Genomic DNA, 17688 nt, shown 5'->3' on the forward strand with positions numbered 1-17688 from the left:
GGGGATGGCTAATACAGAGGTGCAGAGATAGAAGATGGCATGTCATGTGAGAGGTGGAGCAAGGAAGCCCCTGTTAGCCAGGTGTGTGCAGGGGTAGAAAGTGTCATGTGATTGCAAAGTTAGAAAGAGACTGAGGATACAGTGTAACTAAGAAAAGTATATATCTGTATGCAAATTATAGAAAACCAAATTGTTTTATTATTGGCTTGGAAATCCCTTGCTAGATTCTCTTCAGATTCTTCTTGGTTTGACTAATTTCCAGTTTGCAGCTGATTGCTTTCCTTTTGAAATTTTCCTTTTGTTCTCACTTGAATATGTAAAGATACTTTCTTCTCATTTAGCCTTTGTAACCAATTTTACTTTTTCACATGTTCATACTTTATCTTAACACAAAGAAGTCTGATTGATCAGACAAATGGACATAATGGACAAATGTAGTATAAAAGGTAGAGGAGCCTGTTGCTATACATTTAGCATTTTCAGCACTGATTGTTACTTTAAAGTTACGAAAAAGAAAAATAATTGACTCAATGCATACATAAGTAGTAATGACCTAACAGAATCGCAGCATTTAGAACTAGATAGGCTTTAGAGATCATTTAATTTGGCTGCTTTATTTTATAGAAGTGAAAACTCAGACTCAGAGAGATTCACACTTTCTTAAGGTCACAAAGCTTAATGGCTTGATGGTCCAAGGCCCTAGATCTTCAGACTCCATGTCTTGTGGTTTTTGCAGTATGTCACTAAACATTGCTGACATCATTGAGAGAAACTCTGAGGTTGAACACTTATAATTTTTGTATAAGAGGGCAGATTTCATATTCTGTTTTGCTTGTTGAAAAAGTATATTTAAATATTTTCTGCTTATGGAATTTAAGATTTAAACATTTAAAATTATTTATCAAGATTGAAAGTTGTTATTTAATATAGTATTTTGGGTTATGGAGATGTCAAAGATAAGCTTTAGCAACTTAAATACAATATTTACTTGGTTTATTTTTTGTAAAGCACAGAGAGACTATATTATCTTTGTTCTTGTTCTTTGTGTTGTAATCTTAATATTTACTTTATAAAAATAATTACCACTGACAAATGGAAATGAGATTAAAATCACACAGATTTTTGTCTTTGTAAATGCATTATGTGCTATCTCTATTCATATTTTCTATACTGTAAAATTTTTGAGTGATGATTAATGACCCAACACTACAGCATGGGTGTAGTGACTGGGTGACCAAAGCTTGTTGGTCTTGCTAATTGAATAATAAGATTACTGATGAGGTAAGAAGGATGATTAATGAAAATTCTGATCCCTTTCTTCAACCAATCACAAAACTCTTTAGTTAAAGTCTGTATGGTTACTTAAGAAGTAGAGAGGGATTTGAAATAAGGTTTCGTTTTTTCCATTTTGATTGCCAAAGAGTTTTGGATAATAGCAGAGTTACTCTCAGAGATGATAGTTATGCTAATGGTGTTAGGACTCTTTGTTCCCCTGTAATTTTAAAAAGCTATTTAGAAAATTATAATGATAAATTGTTTGTTTAGGTTTTCACTTTTTACATCTCTTAATTGCCTGTGATAATACTGCCAACATTTCAACTCTGTATACAAAACAAAATGTTTTTTAAGTACCTACTATTTTCCAGGCACTGTTGTAGTGTTAAAATATGAAAACTTTTTGTTTAGTATAGGTGACTTTTTGTTTAAATGTATGACTATATTTTAGAATATTAACAATAAGTTTATTGATCAGATAAGTAAAAACCCTTTCTGATATCCTATTAAGAATATATGTACTGAGGAATGGACGAAAACATGTTATGCTCTTATTTAATGCATAAAATAAGATCAGAGAGGATGGCATCAAGTAAAAGACTACTAAAGCTCAAGCAAAGAAGGGTAGAAGACTAGAATAGCAACATGGAAGATGAAATAATGCCCGAAGATATTAAGCAGAAAAATGATGACATGAATGAGAATAAGATGGAAGATAAAACAAAAATATCCACACCAAAAAAAAGAGGAAAATGTGATAAGTAAGCCAGTAAAAGAGAAAGAAAAGAGAGAAAATTAAAGCTGGAAGAAATGGAAAAGATTGGGTCTAAGCTGTTGGAGGATGTAAAATTGAGAGTGAAAAGTTGGAAGTAGAGTTAGAAACAGAGAATGAAATGTTGCAGGAAGAAAAGTAATGATCAAAATGAAAGAAGAGGAAACAGTGGGTCACCTGTGGAAGAAAGAATCAAAAGCAAGAAAGATTATTCTGAAAGAAAAGGAGGACATGGATCTAAACCAAGAGAGGACACAGAGTCCAAACTAGTGGAGGACACAGAGTGTAAACTGATGGAGGAAACTGAAGAAAAAGAAAGAGTGACCACTTCTAGAAGAAAAGAAGGACATAGAGTCTAAACCAGTGGAGGAAACAGAAACAAAAATGTCACTTTACAAGAACTAGAGAAAGAATTGCAAGATAAACTGCCGTGGGAGGAAGAAGAAGGTAGTAGTCAATATAACAATGCAAAGGGAAGCCCCTGATCATAAGATGTTAGAAGGAAAAGAGCCCTGGCTACCCAAAGCTTTGCAAGAGGAGCAACAAGATGTTTTCTAAACATTGTCATGTCCATTTCTTTATGTGAAATTGGAGACCAAGAGGAAAAGGAGGGGAATATCAGTAGTGTATAGTATTCACTGTTATCATGCTAAGTGCAGCTGTTAAGTAGGGAGTGAAGATGTGGGGTATAAATACTATGGTTTTTAGAGATGAAACAACCTGTGATGAAGAGAAACTATTTTTGCTGTTTTCTAGTTTAGTCCCCATCCCAGAGGTGGAATGAGTTGTTCAGGATAAGGATAATATAGGGAGCACAAAGGAGTTTGAATGAGATCAGGGTTTTTTTGTTATTGTTTTTGTTTCTTTTTGCTTCTGAACGTTGCTAGTTATTCTGTTGAGAGTTTGTTTACGACTGGGTATACTTCTTTATACCTTCCAAGAAAGGCAAACAACACAACAAAGAATTCATTTCTTCAAAAACAAACCAAAAACGCTCTCCTAGAAAGCACTCCAGTTGGGTTCTTAACCAGTATCTAAATAAAACTATGTAATATTAATGGAAACATAAAAAATAATACATGTCCTAAGAAATCCATCCATAATTATACATATTTACATTTGTTATAACATGTATAAATGTGGGTAGATGTATATAGATGATTTCAAATATGAGACAACTTAAATCCTTTTTTCTCTTAATTTTTATAAATTGAACATATAGAATACACAATGGATAAGAAAACAAGTCTCTTTATGTGAATAATTGCCATGTTAATTCTCTTACCATAGCTATTTAGGAGCCCCATCATCCTCCTAGATGCACACTTTTATGATCTAATCATCTGTAGTTCTTTCTTTTTCTCGACTACATAGCCAATCATTTGCCACATCCTATTGAGTCTAACTCTTCTCTCCTCTTCTTTTTAATCAAGGACTATCATCTCTGTTCTAGACTATTATAATTTCCTCCTTGTTAGTCTCACTGCCTTCAGTCTTTCCCTTTTCTAAGCCACTCTCTACACTGCTGCCCTTCCCAATCAAAAACACCTTTCCTAAAGTACAGGTGTAACCATATCACTTCCATATTCAAAAATATTAATGTTGCCCTATTTATTGCTTTTGCAATAAAAGCTAAATGCTTTAGACTAGCATTTAAGGTCTTTCACAATCTTTTGAATGACCTTCAAAGTTTTAGTAAATGGCCACCCTCCCAGAAAGATAGCTTTAAGTGCTTTAAGTGAGATTAGCTTCCATCTATACTGTATATCTCTTATATGTACCTATTTATTTACATGTGCTCTCCCCCATTTGGATAGGAGCTCCTCAAGGGCTAGGACTATATTTTTGCCTTTTTAGCCCTAGTGCTTAGCAAACACTTAATAATTGCATATTGATTGACAATCTGCTTCCAACCTACCTTTCAAACCTTATGTACTGTCTTTATTAGTTTTTATTCCAGGCCAGATGGACAGCTTTCCACCCCTTGCCTCTATGCATCCATTCTTACAGTGTACTCTCACTTCCTTACTTGGCCCTTTAGAATCTATTTCTTCCTTCAGGCTTAGTTCAGTTTCCATTTCTTCCTGGGGAGGAAAGAAGAAGGCGAAGTAATGAGTAATGAATAATGAGGACAATCACCAGTCATTCTCACAACCAACCTGACTAATATGAAAAGGCCCATTTGATGATTCTTCGTTGGGTGATGGCCACCTTTGAAATTCCAATAATATGTCAGTGACCCTTAATAGATTTCAAAATACCTTCTGAACTTAAAAAAAAATCTAGAGTATAAATATAGTGAGATCTTCCTGACCACTGGTCCAAAGCTCTATCCACCGTGCCTCTATATATAGTGCTCTTTTCACAATACCTTGCTATCAGAGACAAAAGGCATATAGTGGAACTTTTCTTCTCTGATTTTGAAACCTGGAGATGGAGGGAGTTAGGATAGTGCCAGCTATAAGGTACCTAAACCCCTCATTAAGTGACTTGCCCAGAATCATACAGTTAGTAAGTATGTGAGAATTTGAAACCAAGTCTTCTTGACTTTAGGTCCAGCACTTTATCCAGTGTTTTCTCTCCAAGTTCACATGGAGCTCATAGGTACTAGAATTTGAATTTGGATCTTCTGCCTCCAAATCCAATGCCTTTTCCACTATACCATGCCACCTCCTGTTAAGGGGAGTAACTATGCTTTTGGCAGAAATGTTTTTAGTTGTCCAATTTAAAATATTTTTGGAGTATTAAACATAAGTTAACATAATGACTTTTCTGTAGTCCATATAGAGAGAATTAATTTCCACTTTGGTCATTTTATTAAGATGCTTCAGGTTTGTGATTTACTTATCTGTGAATTGGAAGCATATCTTATTGTCACAGTACACTACTTCTTTATAGTCTGAATTGGTGTCTAATTCAATCTAATATATGAAATACAATTTGAAAACTTGTCCCAGAAAAAAATCTTAAGAAGCAAAATTAATATATTCCTTTGCATTTTGTTTTGTACTTTAGGCAAGGCATTGACATTCCTTCTCCTACAACCACCTAGTCCTAAGCTCCCTCCACACAGCACAATCCGAAGAACTGCTATTGATCTAATTGGACGAGGTTTTACAGTATGGGAGCCATATATGGATGTGTCTGCTGTCCTGATGGGCCTTCTTGAGCTCTGTGCCGATGCTGAGAAGCAACTTGCTAAGTATGTGTCCATTTTCAGTTATTTTTATTCATTTGTTTATTATATTTAAAAAAATTATGATCTTGATTTGTAATGTCATCTATGTAGGGAACTCCTTGTGGAAACTCCCTTCACCATTATAGGGAGATTGTCTTCAACTTATGTGAGAATTGCCTGGAACACTGAAATTCCATGACTTGTTTATTCATAATCACTTAGTTTTTGACTGAGGCTGCACCTGAACGTAGGTCTTCCTGACTACAAGGCAACTACGAGGCCAGCCCTTTACCCTACTATACCATGCTATCACTAATTCTAAAGAACTTTTATAAACTGACTATGATTGAGAAAAAATCCCCACAAACAAAATTCCAGTTTTGGAAGAAGGAAGTCTATGAGGGTTCTGGAATTGGTATCTAGAAGCCAAATTGGAAGTAATATGATAAGACCTATACTTAATTAAGGAAGATTATTTTGGCAGCCAGTTAGGAGGTTGTTGCAGTAAACCAGGCAAAAGATGGTATCTTGAACTAGACTGGTAGTCCTGTGAGATGTCATAGATATTCTGGTGGAAAAATGACTTAGCAATTCATTTGATATGAGAGGAGGAGTTGATGAGAGAGGGAATGGTGAAGGGTGATTTTGAAGATATGAACCTCGATGCCTGGTTAAATAGATAGATATTCCCAATAAAACTATGGAAATTTGGACAAGAGATGGATTTATGGGGAAAAGACAGTGAGTTCGAGGATAGGTTGAAGTTGAGATGCTTATGGACATTTGGGTGATGTCCTGCACCAGGCAGCTCATAATGCAAGATTAAAGTTCAGAAGAGACATTAGAACTGGATATTTACTAGCTGCGTGACCTTGGGCAAGTCACTTAACCCCAATTGCCCTGCTTTCCCCCCTGCAAAAAAAAGAAAAAAGAGAGAACTGGATATTTAGATTTGGAAACCATCTCCATACAAATGATAACTGAACCTAAGGGAAAATAATGATATCACCAAAAGGAAGAGTATAAAGAAAAGGTGAATTCCAGGACAGAGCCTTGTGGAATAAATCACATTTAGGAGGCAGGAGAAAGATGATAATCCAGCATTATTATAACACAGCAACACAATCTTGGAATCATACAATTTTATAATTAGGTGGAAACCAAATTTTGTCTAGTCCCACATCTTCATTTTGCACATATAGTAATTGAGCCTCCTGAAGGTTAGATATTTTACCTAAATTTAAAGATAATCTCTGGACAAGAATTCAGTTAGCAGGTGCCCTCCATAAAGAAAAAAAAACAGGTATATACACATTGCAGATTTAAATATGCAAATATACTAGAACTGAGATACATTGGATCAGTAATAAAAACACTGCAATTAAAGTGGTATTGTGCATCTAAATCTTGATTCAGTTACTGTCTCTGGCAAACATGGATGTGTGTTTGTGGTTTTAAAATATTCTTAAGCCTCAGTTTCCTTATTTGTAAAATGGACATGTTGTACTGGATGATCTAAGGTCCTTTTCAGCCCCAAATCCAGGCTTCTTTTAGTGTTTCTTTTGAGGGAAAGTATAAAATGAGATCCTTCTAAACTGGTTTTAGTTCTCAATGCTGTGCTTCCCTTGGAGGCATTCCTGGTGGTGTGGTGGGGCTTGAGGTTGAAGTCCAGACTTCCCTTCAGGGACAAGAAGCATGAAATGTATGAGAAAAAATTGCCTTCGTAGCCTGGGGAATAGAGCTGTGATGACTTAGTGAGAGCTTTTTAGGATGGGGACTAGGCACTGGTAAAAATTAAATGCAGATTTATTTGCTTTTTTGTTGTTGTTTTTTCAGTGTGTTTTATTCCCCCTGCCTTTGCCCTCACTTCAGTCTACAGCCACAGGGTATAGAGCTATATTCATTAGGATTTAATAACAGAGAGCAAAGTGAGGATCTGTGGGATTAGCAAGAGAATCATAAAGGGACTGAGATCAGATCAGAACAAGCCTCTAGTTCAGCTGTACTTATCTGAGCATTAAATAAAAATAGAAAATCATCCTCAAGTGAAATTCAGATTCTCTTTAGGAAATTTAATCTCTTTGATACCTAAGCAAGAACAATGTTGACCTATTAACATTGATGAAAGTATTTATACCAGAAACCTTGATTGCTCTACAGTTTCTATTCAACATTTAGCATTGGTATATTGTTAAAAGATTTGTATATTGGCTGGATGTGGAGGACCTAAATTTATTTCCCTTGGATTTTCCCTCTACTACCTCTCCAAACACCTTACCCTACTGATTGAGCTTAAAAATTGGCATCTTTTGGGGGCAAATTAAAAATGTTGGTTTTGTTTCTGTAGTCATTTGGTTTTTGTTTTGTTTTGTTTTGTTGTTATATTAAACATTATACTGGCTAGTTATAGTGTCATAACTGCTAAGTGATATAATCTTGACAAAAATGTCTTTTCTTTTATATAATCCTGCAGTGACAGATTAGTATTGAGTGTGATAAGTATATGTAGTGTTTAGCCTTACTTGCTTTAGCAAGTAGAGTCTAATTCCTAACCTATTTTATTGGCTTTTAAAAATGAGCTGCTGTTAAATATGCAATGTTAATGTATTCACTGTAATCACTGTTTCAAAATGTGGTTCACTGTGTTTTATGTGCAAAAAATAAATTTTATAAGGATCTGTACTTTAGAATAAATCCCTGTTTCCTTCTACAAGGCATTGTCGCATGCCTTCTGGATAGTTGGAAGTAGACTGCAGCATTAATCCTTTATTATAGAAGAATATGTGGAAATACATTTGAATACCAAGTATAACATTTCAGTCTTCTATTTCTTTACGTTGCGTAGTATTGATTTTCAAATTATATTTATGAAAAACTGAAAACTAATATGTAGGTAGAAAGTACAATTAACTCTTGATTTTCTGGGGTGAAGAAGAAATAGATGGTAGTAGAAATAATCTTATTTTAGCTTATAGTTTACATATTTGCCAGTCATACTATTTACAATCAACACTGTCTACAGGTAACAGAAATGGCTGACTTATGTTTTACCTTCTAGTTTTATTCTCTGATATTAATCCTAATTTTAAGGGGCTTGCAAATTGCATTGTTACTTTCTTGAGGGAGGGGATCTTCTGCCTGTTATGCCTAATACAGTATAGGGTACATAGTGTGTACTCAGTAAATTAATTTTTTTTTCAGTAAATTAATTTTGAGAAGATTGATTAAAAACTAGAAAAATGCCACCAAATCAAGTCTTATAACTTTACAGAGCAAGAAATGAATTGATAATCCACCAAATAATTGAATGAATTATCCAGTCTCCTTTTTCAGTTTTAAAAGTAGGACTCCTGGGGGGCGGAGCCAAGATGGCAGCTGGTAAGCAGGGAATAATGTGAGCTCCGTACGGAGACCCTCCAAAAACTTATAAAAAATGGCTCTGAACCAATTATAGAACGGCTGAGCCCACAAAACAGCAGAGGGAAGTAGGGCTCCAGCCCAGGACAGCCTGGATGGTCTCTGGGTGAGGTCTATCCCACAAGGAGCTCGGAGCTGGGAGCTGGGAACGGAGTGGAGCAGAGCCCAGCCTGAGCGACGTGGACCATCCAGACCAGAAGCCGGGCAGAGGGGGCCCTAGAGCCCTGAATATGTGAGCTGCGGCAGTTATGAGACTTCTCAACCCACAAACACCAAAGACTGCGGAGAAGGTTAGTGGGAAAAGCTGCAGGAGTGGAAGGAGTTCGCTGTTCGGCTTCCAGCCCTGGGGGCAGCGGAGGTGGGGCAGCTACAGCTGTTGTTACTTCCGGCTCCAGGCCCACCTGGTGGGAGGAATTAAGTGGCGGATCAGAGCAGGGGTGCACAGCCTGCCGAAGATCTAAGCCCAGTTCGGGTTGGGGGTTGGGGAAGGAGCAGTGCTGGTGTGGCAGAGCTGGCACCTCCCCCCCAAACGTGGAACATAGAACTCTGTAATCTACAAGCAGTCGTACCCCACTGAAAAACTCAAGGGTCAAGTTAGTTGGCTGGGAATATGGCCAGGCAGCGAAAACGCACCGAGATTCAGTCTCAGACTTTGCATGCTTTCTTTGGTGACAAAGAAGACCAAAACATACAGACAGGAGAAATTAATAAAGTCAAAGAGCCTACAACAGAAACCTCCAAGAAAAACAGGAACTGGTCCCAGGCCATGGAAGAGCTCAAAAAGGAGTTGGAAAAACAAGTTAGAGAAGTAGAGGAAAAATTGGGAAGAGAAATGAGAAGGATGTGAGAAAACCATGAAAAACAAGTCAATGACTTGCTAAAGGAGACCCAAAAAATACTGAAAAATACACTGAAGAAAACAACACCTTAAAAAACAGACTAACTCAAATGGCAAAAGAGCTCCAAAAAGCCAATGAGGAGAAGAATGCCTTGAAAGGCAGAATTAGCCAAATGGAAAAGGAGGTCCAAAAGACCACTGAAGAAAATGCTACTTTAAAAATTAGATTGGAGCAAGTGGAAGCTAGTGACTTTATGAGAAATCAAGATATTATAAAACAGAACCAAAGGAATGAAGAAAATGGAAGACAATGTGAAATATCTCCTTGGAAAAACCACTGACCTGGAAAATAGATCCAGGAGAGATAATTTAAAAATTATTGGACTACCTGAAAGCCATGATCAAAAAAAGAGCCTAGATACCATCTTTCAAGAAATTATCAAGGAGAACTGCCCTGATATTCTAGAACCACAGGGCAAAATAGAAATTGAAAGAATCCATCAAATAGATCCCAAAAAGAAATCTCCTAGGAATATTGTTGCCAAATTCCAGAGCTCCCAGATCAAGGAGAAAATACTTACAAGCAGCCAGAAAGAAACAATTTGAGTATTGTGGAAACCCTAATCAGAATAATCCAAGATCTGGCAGCTTCTACATTAAGAGATCGAAGGGCTTGGAATGCGATATTCCGGAGGTCAATGGAGCTAGGATTAAAACCTAGAATCACCTACCCAGCAAAACTGAGTATCATGTTCCAAGGCAAAATATGGAGTTTCAATAAAATAGAGGACTTTCAAGCTTTCTCAGTGAAAAGACCAGAACTGAATAGAAAATTTGACTTTCAAACACAAGAATCAAGAGAAGCATGAAAAGGTAATCAAGAAACGGAAATTGCAAGGGACTTACTAAAGTTGAACTGTTTTGTTTACATTCCTACGTGGAAAGATGATGTGTATGATCCATGAGACCTCAGTATTAGGGTAGTTGAAGGGAATATGCATATATATATATATATATATATATATATATATATATATATATATATATATATATATATATATGTTTATGTACATATATAGGTGAATGTGTATGTATGTATGTATCTATGTGTATATGTATGCATGTGTATGTAGGTATATATATGTGTGTGTGCTTTTATATATGTATATACATATATATACACACACACACACACATATATATATATGTAAAAGAGAACAGACACAGGGTGAGTTGAAGATGAAGGGAAGATATCTAAAAGAAATAAAATGAAATTAAGGGATGAGAGAGCAACATACTGAGAGAGGGAGATAGGGAGAGATAGAATGGGGTGGATTATCTCACATAAAGGTGGCAAGAGGAAGCAGTTCTGTGGGAGGAGGGGAGAGGGCAGGTGAGGGGGGAATGAGTGAACCTTGCTCTCATCAGATTCGGCCTGAGGAGGGAATAGCATACATACTCAGTTGGGTATCTTACCCCACAGGAAAAAAGAGGGAGGAAGATAAAAAAAAATAAAAGGGGGGTGGATGATGGAGGGGAGGGCAGATGGGGGTGGAGGTAATCAAAACAAATACTTTGGAAAGGGGACAGGGTCAAGGGAGAAAATTCAATAAAGCAGGATGGGTTGGGAAGGAGCAAAATGTAGTTAGCCTTTCACAACATGAGTATTGTGGAAGGGTTATACATAAAGATACATGCGTGGCCTAGGTTGAAGTGCTCGACTTCTTAGGGAGGGTGGGTGGGAAGGGAAGAGGGGAGAGAATTTGGAACTCAAAGTTTTAAAAACAGATGTTCAAAAACAAAAAAAAAAAGTTTTTGCATGCAACTAAAAAATAAGATACACAGGCAATGGGGCGTAGAAATTTATCTTGCCGTACAAGAAAGGAAGGGAAAAGGGGATGAGAGGGGAGGGGGGTGATAGAGGGGAGGCTGACTGGGGAACAGGGCAACCAGATTATATGCCATCTTGGAGTGGGGGGGAGGGTAGAAATGGGGAGAAAATTTGTAATTCAAACTGTTGTGAAAATCAATGCTGAAAACCAAATATGTTAAATAAATAAATTAAAAAAAAATAAAAAAAATAAAAAATAAAAAAAAGTAGGACTCCTATTCATCACCAAATATACAAATAAAAATGCCCAATAAAGAATTAGGATTCCTCTGCTAGCCTCCTTACATGTAGTCTCAGTGTCAGAATTCTTTCTTTAGTGTCCTAAACGTACGCCATGCCCTCCTTGAGGCTCCTGTTATCCCCTTTGCTAGGCATACTCCCCACTCTCTTCTCCATGGATTCAAATCCTCCCTGTCTTTTAAGACCCAGAACAAACTCCACTTTATCTCTAAACTTGTACTTCACTGTTCTAATTCTCAGTGGCCTTTCGCTTCTCAGAGTTCCTATATTGTGTGATTTAGCACTTCATCATATATTGTTGTATGTTGTTCAATCAATAATTGGTTAGAATATAGTCAATTTTAATTAAATTGTAAGCTCCTTGAGGACCCGGGGCCCTCGGCTGCCCTTAACTCTCACACTCCTTAGCATGTCTAATCTCCATAGAAAACCTAGTAGATGCTCAACAAATAAATATGTGTATGTGTGAGCAAATTTCTCATCTAGTGGGATTGGCACTCAAATTATATTTCATCCACAGTAATAACCATTACTTATGTACTTAATGTATGCAGAATAACCCCAGTGTTAGGCACTGGGATAGATACATGAAAAGTGCAGGGAGCTGCAAAATAAAGTACCTTATGAAGCTTGAGGATCAGCTCTGGGCAGCTCTAGACAAAGGAGGAGGAGTGGGAGGGGCCATTGTGGAAGGAATTAGACTTTGAATTAGACTTTAAAGGATTGGTAGAAATTTGGTAGGGAGAGATATTCATTCCAGTCATCAGAAACAGCTTGAGAAAAGGCTAGGAGACAGGAGAGCATTTGGAAGAACAGAGCAGTCTGTTTTGGCTGTAGTATCAAGTGCATGAAGACTGTGATGTGACTTGAGACTGAAAAGTTGATTTATGGCAGACTGTGGTAGACCTTTGAATAGTAAGTAAAAGATTTTGAACTTTGCTCAGTAGAAATATGGAACCACTGAAGATTTTTGAGCCTAGAAGTATATTGACCAAATAAATGTTGAAGATAGATTATTCTATTAGTATATGAGGTGGATTAAAGGAGGAAGAGAGATGAGGAAGCCTGTTAGAAGACCATGATAGTTGTTCAGACCCATGGTAATAAGGGCCTGCACTGAGTAAGGTATTGACATTGTGAATTGAGACATAACAGATATAAGAAGTCTTTTGGAGGTGAAATTCATAACTGAAATTTGTAACATAATTGGTCATTGACTAAGATTTGAGGGAGATAGAAAGGTTAAAGAAAATCCCAAGATGATGAACAAAATGGAGCCTTAGAAGTAGTGAAGTCAGAAGAAAGAGCAGGTTTAATGTGAATGATAAGCTTGCCTGTGGATAGATATGTTGCCTTTTAAGAGCTAGTGGTACATCCAGGTAAAGATGTGTGGACAGTTGAATATCTGGAGCTCAGAAGAATAGTCTGGCTTAAAGAGATAGATATGGAAATCTCCTAAATAAAGGTAGTAGTTGAAGCTATGGGAGTGAATGAAATTAAGGGAAAGTGGTTACAGGGAAATGACCAAGGCTAGACACTTGGGGGACATTCATACTACGAGGTCAACCTGAAAAAGAGGAACTAGCAAAGGAGACATAGGAATTAGTGGAGATAGGAGAATCAAAAGCATGATATTTCTGAAGCTGAGAAAAGAGAACGTATCCTTTTGAGAAGGGTAGGTTGATAATGCTAAAAGGTACAATGATTCATGGGTGAAAAGGACTGAAAAAAGGTCACTGGATTTAACAGTTGGGGGATAATTCAATGACATTTGAGAGAGCAATTTCAGCAGAGTTATGAGGGGCAAAAACTGAGTACAAGGAGTTTGAAGGAGAGTGTGAGTCAGTTAGCAAATGTTTATTAAGTACTTATGGGCCAAACACTATGCTGGGCCTTGGAGATACAAAGCACACAAAAAGGTCTATGCCCTCAAGGAGAATATTCAAATAGGGGAGATAACATATAACTTAATAGCAGCATACAAATAAACATGGAATAGATAAATGAAATCTGAAAGGGAAAGGTACCAGCAATGGGGGAGATTTGAGCTGAGTCTTGAAGGAAGCCCTGGAAACTTAAAAGTTATGGGTGAGGAAGGAAAGCATTCCAATTGTGGGGGGCAACCATAGCAAAGGCACAAAGATTGTCTTTTTCAAGAAAGCTGTAAGTAGGCCAGTGGAGTAAATGGAGGGAAAGTAGGAAGGTTACAGGTTTTGAAGGACTTTAAATGCCAAATAGAGGAGTTTCTATTTAACGCTGGAGGTAATAGGTAGCCACCAGTATATTGAGTAGGGGAGTTGATATGTTCACACCTTTACTTCAGGAAAATTACCTTGGCATCTAAGTGGAGGTTGAATTCCACTGGAGAAAGACTTGCAGAAAGAGTATCCAATAGAAGGCTATTGCAGTAGCCCTGGCTGGAAGTGATGAGGGCTGTGTGAATGTACATGTGTAGATGCATATGTAAATACGTGTATTCACACACATATATACAAGTCTATCCACACATACTTATGTATTCATACCCATATATGCATTTATGTACACATGTACATTATTTCTGGTGTGAAGATAGATTTAGCAGCAAATCAGAGTAGTGTGGAAATGGTATTATCTGGTATAGGTAACTTTTAAAAATATGTTTTTATGGATATCTTGTTTCTACATTGCCTAAATTGTCCCCAGTATCCCCCGCCCACCTCATTCCAGAGAGCCATTCCATATAACTAAGATATGAGACAGAAAAAAAAAACCATCATAAATGATTAATATATCAAAAATATGGACCACTCATGTCTGCAAAAGAGTAGAGAGAGGTGCCTTTTTGTATCTCTTCCTTGGGACCAAGACTGTTCTTTGTAACATTGTGATATTTGTTTTTGGTTATTTTGTGGTGGCTGTACTTGCTTTAATTTGTATCACTTCCTGTAAGTATTTCTGTGCCTCTTGGAATTCATAATATTCATTGTTTCATACGGCATAATGGTAAGTTTTTTTAAAAAATAAGTTTAGTAGTAAAGGGGAAGTAGAAAGGTGGGAGAAAGGTTGCATAGTACTTTATGTGTGGGAAGTGCTTAATAAAGATCTGTCGATTTGAATGGACTATAAAGGTCAGAGGAGAACTTTGAAATGTTAGAGAGACCTGAGCATTTTTGAAGGCAAGATGGGAAGGAAAGACTGAAAATACAGTGGTTGCTTGGTTGGTTGTTGTCCTTGGTTCTCAAAGAGGACCAAAATGACATCACTATGCTAGAGTCAAGTTTCAGTGTGTCTGACTGTGGTTGAGCTTGGAATGCTCTACCACAGGGCGGGCACAAATAATCCATGTGAACATTTGGGGTGGATACTCTACATTTGAGCATCCTCTGTTTCCTTTGAGCTGTTTCAATTCTACTTTGCTCATAGAGCATAGCACCTTCTCTAATGTGGGCACACCATGCTTTGTGGTTCTGTGCCAGTGTTTCCCATGTCACACAATCAATTCCAGAGTTCTTGGGGGACACCTTGAGAATGTCCTTGTATTGCTTCTTCTGACCACCATGTGAATGCTTGCCCTGTTTGAGTTCTCCATAAAAAAAGTCTTTTTGGCAAGTGTATATTTTGCATTTGAACAACATGGCCAGCCTATCAGAGTTGCGCTCTCTGAAGAAGAGTTTGGATGCTTGACAGTTTAGTTCGAGTAAGGGCCTCATTGTCTGGTACCTTATCCTGCCAGGTGGTCTTCAGAATCTTCCTGAGACAATTCAAATTGTAGTGCACACTATAGCTTCTTGGAGCCACAGATGAGAGTTGAGTGGAACAGGTGAACACCAAAGGTGGAAAGCAGCCCTGAAAAGGGCTCGGCAGCCATCACACCAGAGGTACCAGTCCTCCCTGAACACACCCTTCACCCCAAAAATACAATATAGTGTAGGAGAAAGATCAGTGGATGACATGACAGTCATTGGCCCTAATTTCCAGTCAGATCTCTCCCTTTTACTAGCTATATGATCATTGGACAAGCCCTTTTACCTCTGTAAGCTGCCTCCATCTTTACAGTGAGAATAATAAAGCTTAGTTCTCCAAGGAAGTTTTGAGAGAAATGCTTTATAAACCTTAAATGAGTTTGTATGAGAGAATGAATGACCTCAAGATCCTGGAGAAAGTGGGAGGAAATGGGATGAGATCAAGCTTTCAGGTAGAAAGATTAGCCTTCATCCATAGGAGGGTCACCACTTCTGTCACCAGTGAGAAGAAGATGAATGGAGAGTGAAGATATTGTGATTTGAGAATAGAGTAGGGGAGCCAATGTTGTAGTTCACAAGGACAGATTTCTCCAAAAGAAAAAAGTTGAAACAGTAACTTTGGATTAAGATAAGGCATCCATAAGGCTAAAGAAAGTGCCAGAGTAGGGATTACTCAGATGAGTTCATGTAACATGAAGTTGTAGTAGGTAGAATCAGTTCATTTTTGTGGTTTTCTCATGAAACACTTGGCAGCAAGAGGAGCAGAAAAATTGGCTCCCTCCCATGTTGAAGACTCATTGGAATAACAGATTACAGAGTCCAAGAGACTCCATTAGTTTATGCTACATTAACATGGTAGGCCATAGGGTCAAGCTTTGATATGGAGGCAAGTGACTTAGAGAATAGAGATGGCTCAAAGAACCAAAAGTCTTGATAAGGACAAAGAGTAGGGTTAGTGTGTATGCGAGTCAAAGAATTGAAAGGGTAGGAAATTGTAGTTGGAAAATAGAATTTCACAATATTAGATATCAGAAGTCACCACACAATGCTGAGAGATGATGAGTTCTAAAATGAGAACAATGTGGTATGCTCTGGAATGAGGTGGAGAAAAAGTTCTTTGGATTTGAGGTATTATTTGGTGAGAGGGGCTGTCAACATGACTTGTAGTCCAGGAGTTGTTGTAGAACAGAAGACTTGGGAGCAAGGCACTAAAATCCGTGATAAAGTTAGGAGGCTGACCTGGAGATCAGCAGGTAAGAGTAACAAGGTAGGGAAGAGGGGAGTAAGTAAAAGTGTATCATATAAGCGTTGAAAAAAGAGACTTCTCTGAGTCTTGATGATATAGAAGCGTCTGGAGGTGGCAATGGAGATAGTTAAGATTCCCAACCCTTTGCCTAGTCCTGTGAATTAGGAATATGGGGAAAACAGTGTTCTCTAGTAGACTGAATTGCAAGGAATTTGTGGTATGAAGATGGAGGTTTTAACATTTTTATCAGTGTCTTTTTGTGTTTTACATCAAAATCATTTTACTATATAATCTTTTCCCTGTCCCCACCCCACCAGCAGCCCTTTTAACAAAAAAGGTCAAGCAAAACTGTCTAATATAGCAAATTTATGCCTTTATCTGCGATGCATGGATCTGTTGTCATCTAACATTAGGATTCAGTTTTGGTCATTGCATTTTTTCCTGATTTCGTTTGCCTTATTGTTGTCATTGTGTATATTGTTCTTCTGATTCTGCTTACTTCAGTCTGCATCATTTCATACATGTCTTCCCATGTTTCACCAAATTCCTCATTTTTGTAGTTTCTTACATTGCAATATATTCCACTGTGTTCACATATCACAATTTTCCTAGTCATTCCCCAATCAGTTGGCATCATCTTCATTTCCTTTTTTCCCCCTGTAATCAAAAGTGCTTTTGTGAATATTTTGGTAAACACAAGGCCTTTCTCTTTGACTTTTTTGGGATTCATGTCTAGTAGTAGGATTGCTGGGTAGCAGGTTATGAGCAATTTTTTACTCATTTTTCTCACACAATTCCAAATTGTTTTCCAAAATATTGCTTACAGAAGCCTGCCTATTACCTTCTCATACTGTCATCATACCTTGATGCATGCATAGACATTTTTATAAAGATTTCGTCAACATGGAAAATAGGTATATGGAACCATAGTTCTGATATTGTCACTTTAAGGAGTGATAAGGTCACAGATTTTTTTTCTCTCAAATGTTTAGTATCCAGCTTCTTTTCATATATTTTGAGAATCAATTTTTTTTCTGTATTCTCAAAATTGTGATACCTGTGTCTATACTTGGGCTAGTCTCACTGCTTTTCTTCCCCTTGTTTTT

At 37.4% G+C, this 17688-nt stretch overlaps 1 protein-coding gene across 2 annotated transcripts in view; it reads left to right on the forward strand.

Moving 5' to 3' along the window:
- WDR7 (WD repeat domain 7) overlaps positions 1-17688 on the forward strand; it is a 489834-nt gene that overhangs the window by 338348 nt on the left and 133798 nt on the right. For both annotated transcript variants that reach the window (XM_036757317.1, XM_036757326.1), the window contains one exon: positions 5063-5249. In XM_036757317.1, the coding sequence (XP_036613212.1) occupies positions 5063-5249 (187 nt within the window). The remainder of the gene's footprint in view (positions 1-5062; positions 5250-17688) is intronic.

This window comes from Trichosurus vulpecula, chromosome 1 (genome assembly GCF_011100635.1).
Source record: "Trichosurus vulpecula isolate mTriVul1 chromosome 1, mTriVul1.pri, whole genome shotgun sequence".
In the NCBI taxonomy this organism is placed as follows: Eukaryota; Metazoa; Chordata; class Mammalia; order Diprotodontia; family Phalangeridae; genus Trichosurus; species Trichosurus vulpecula.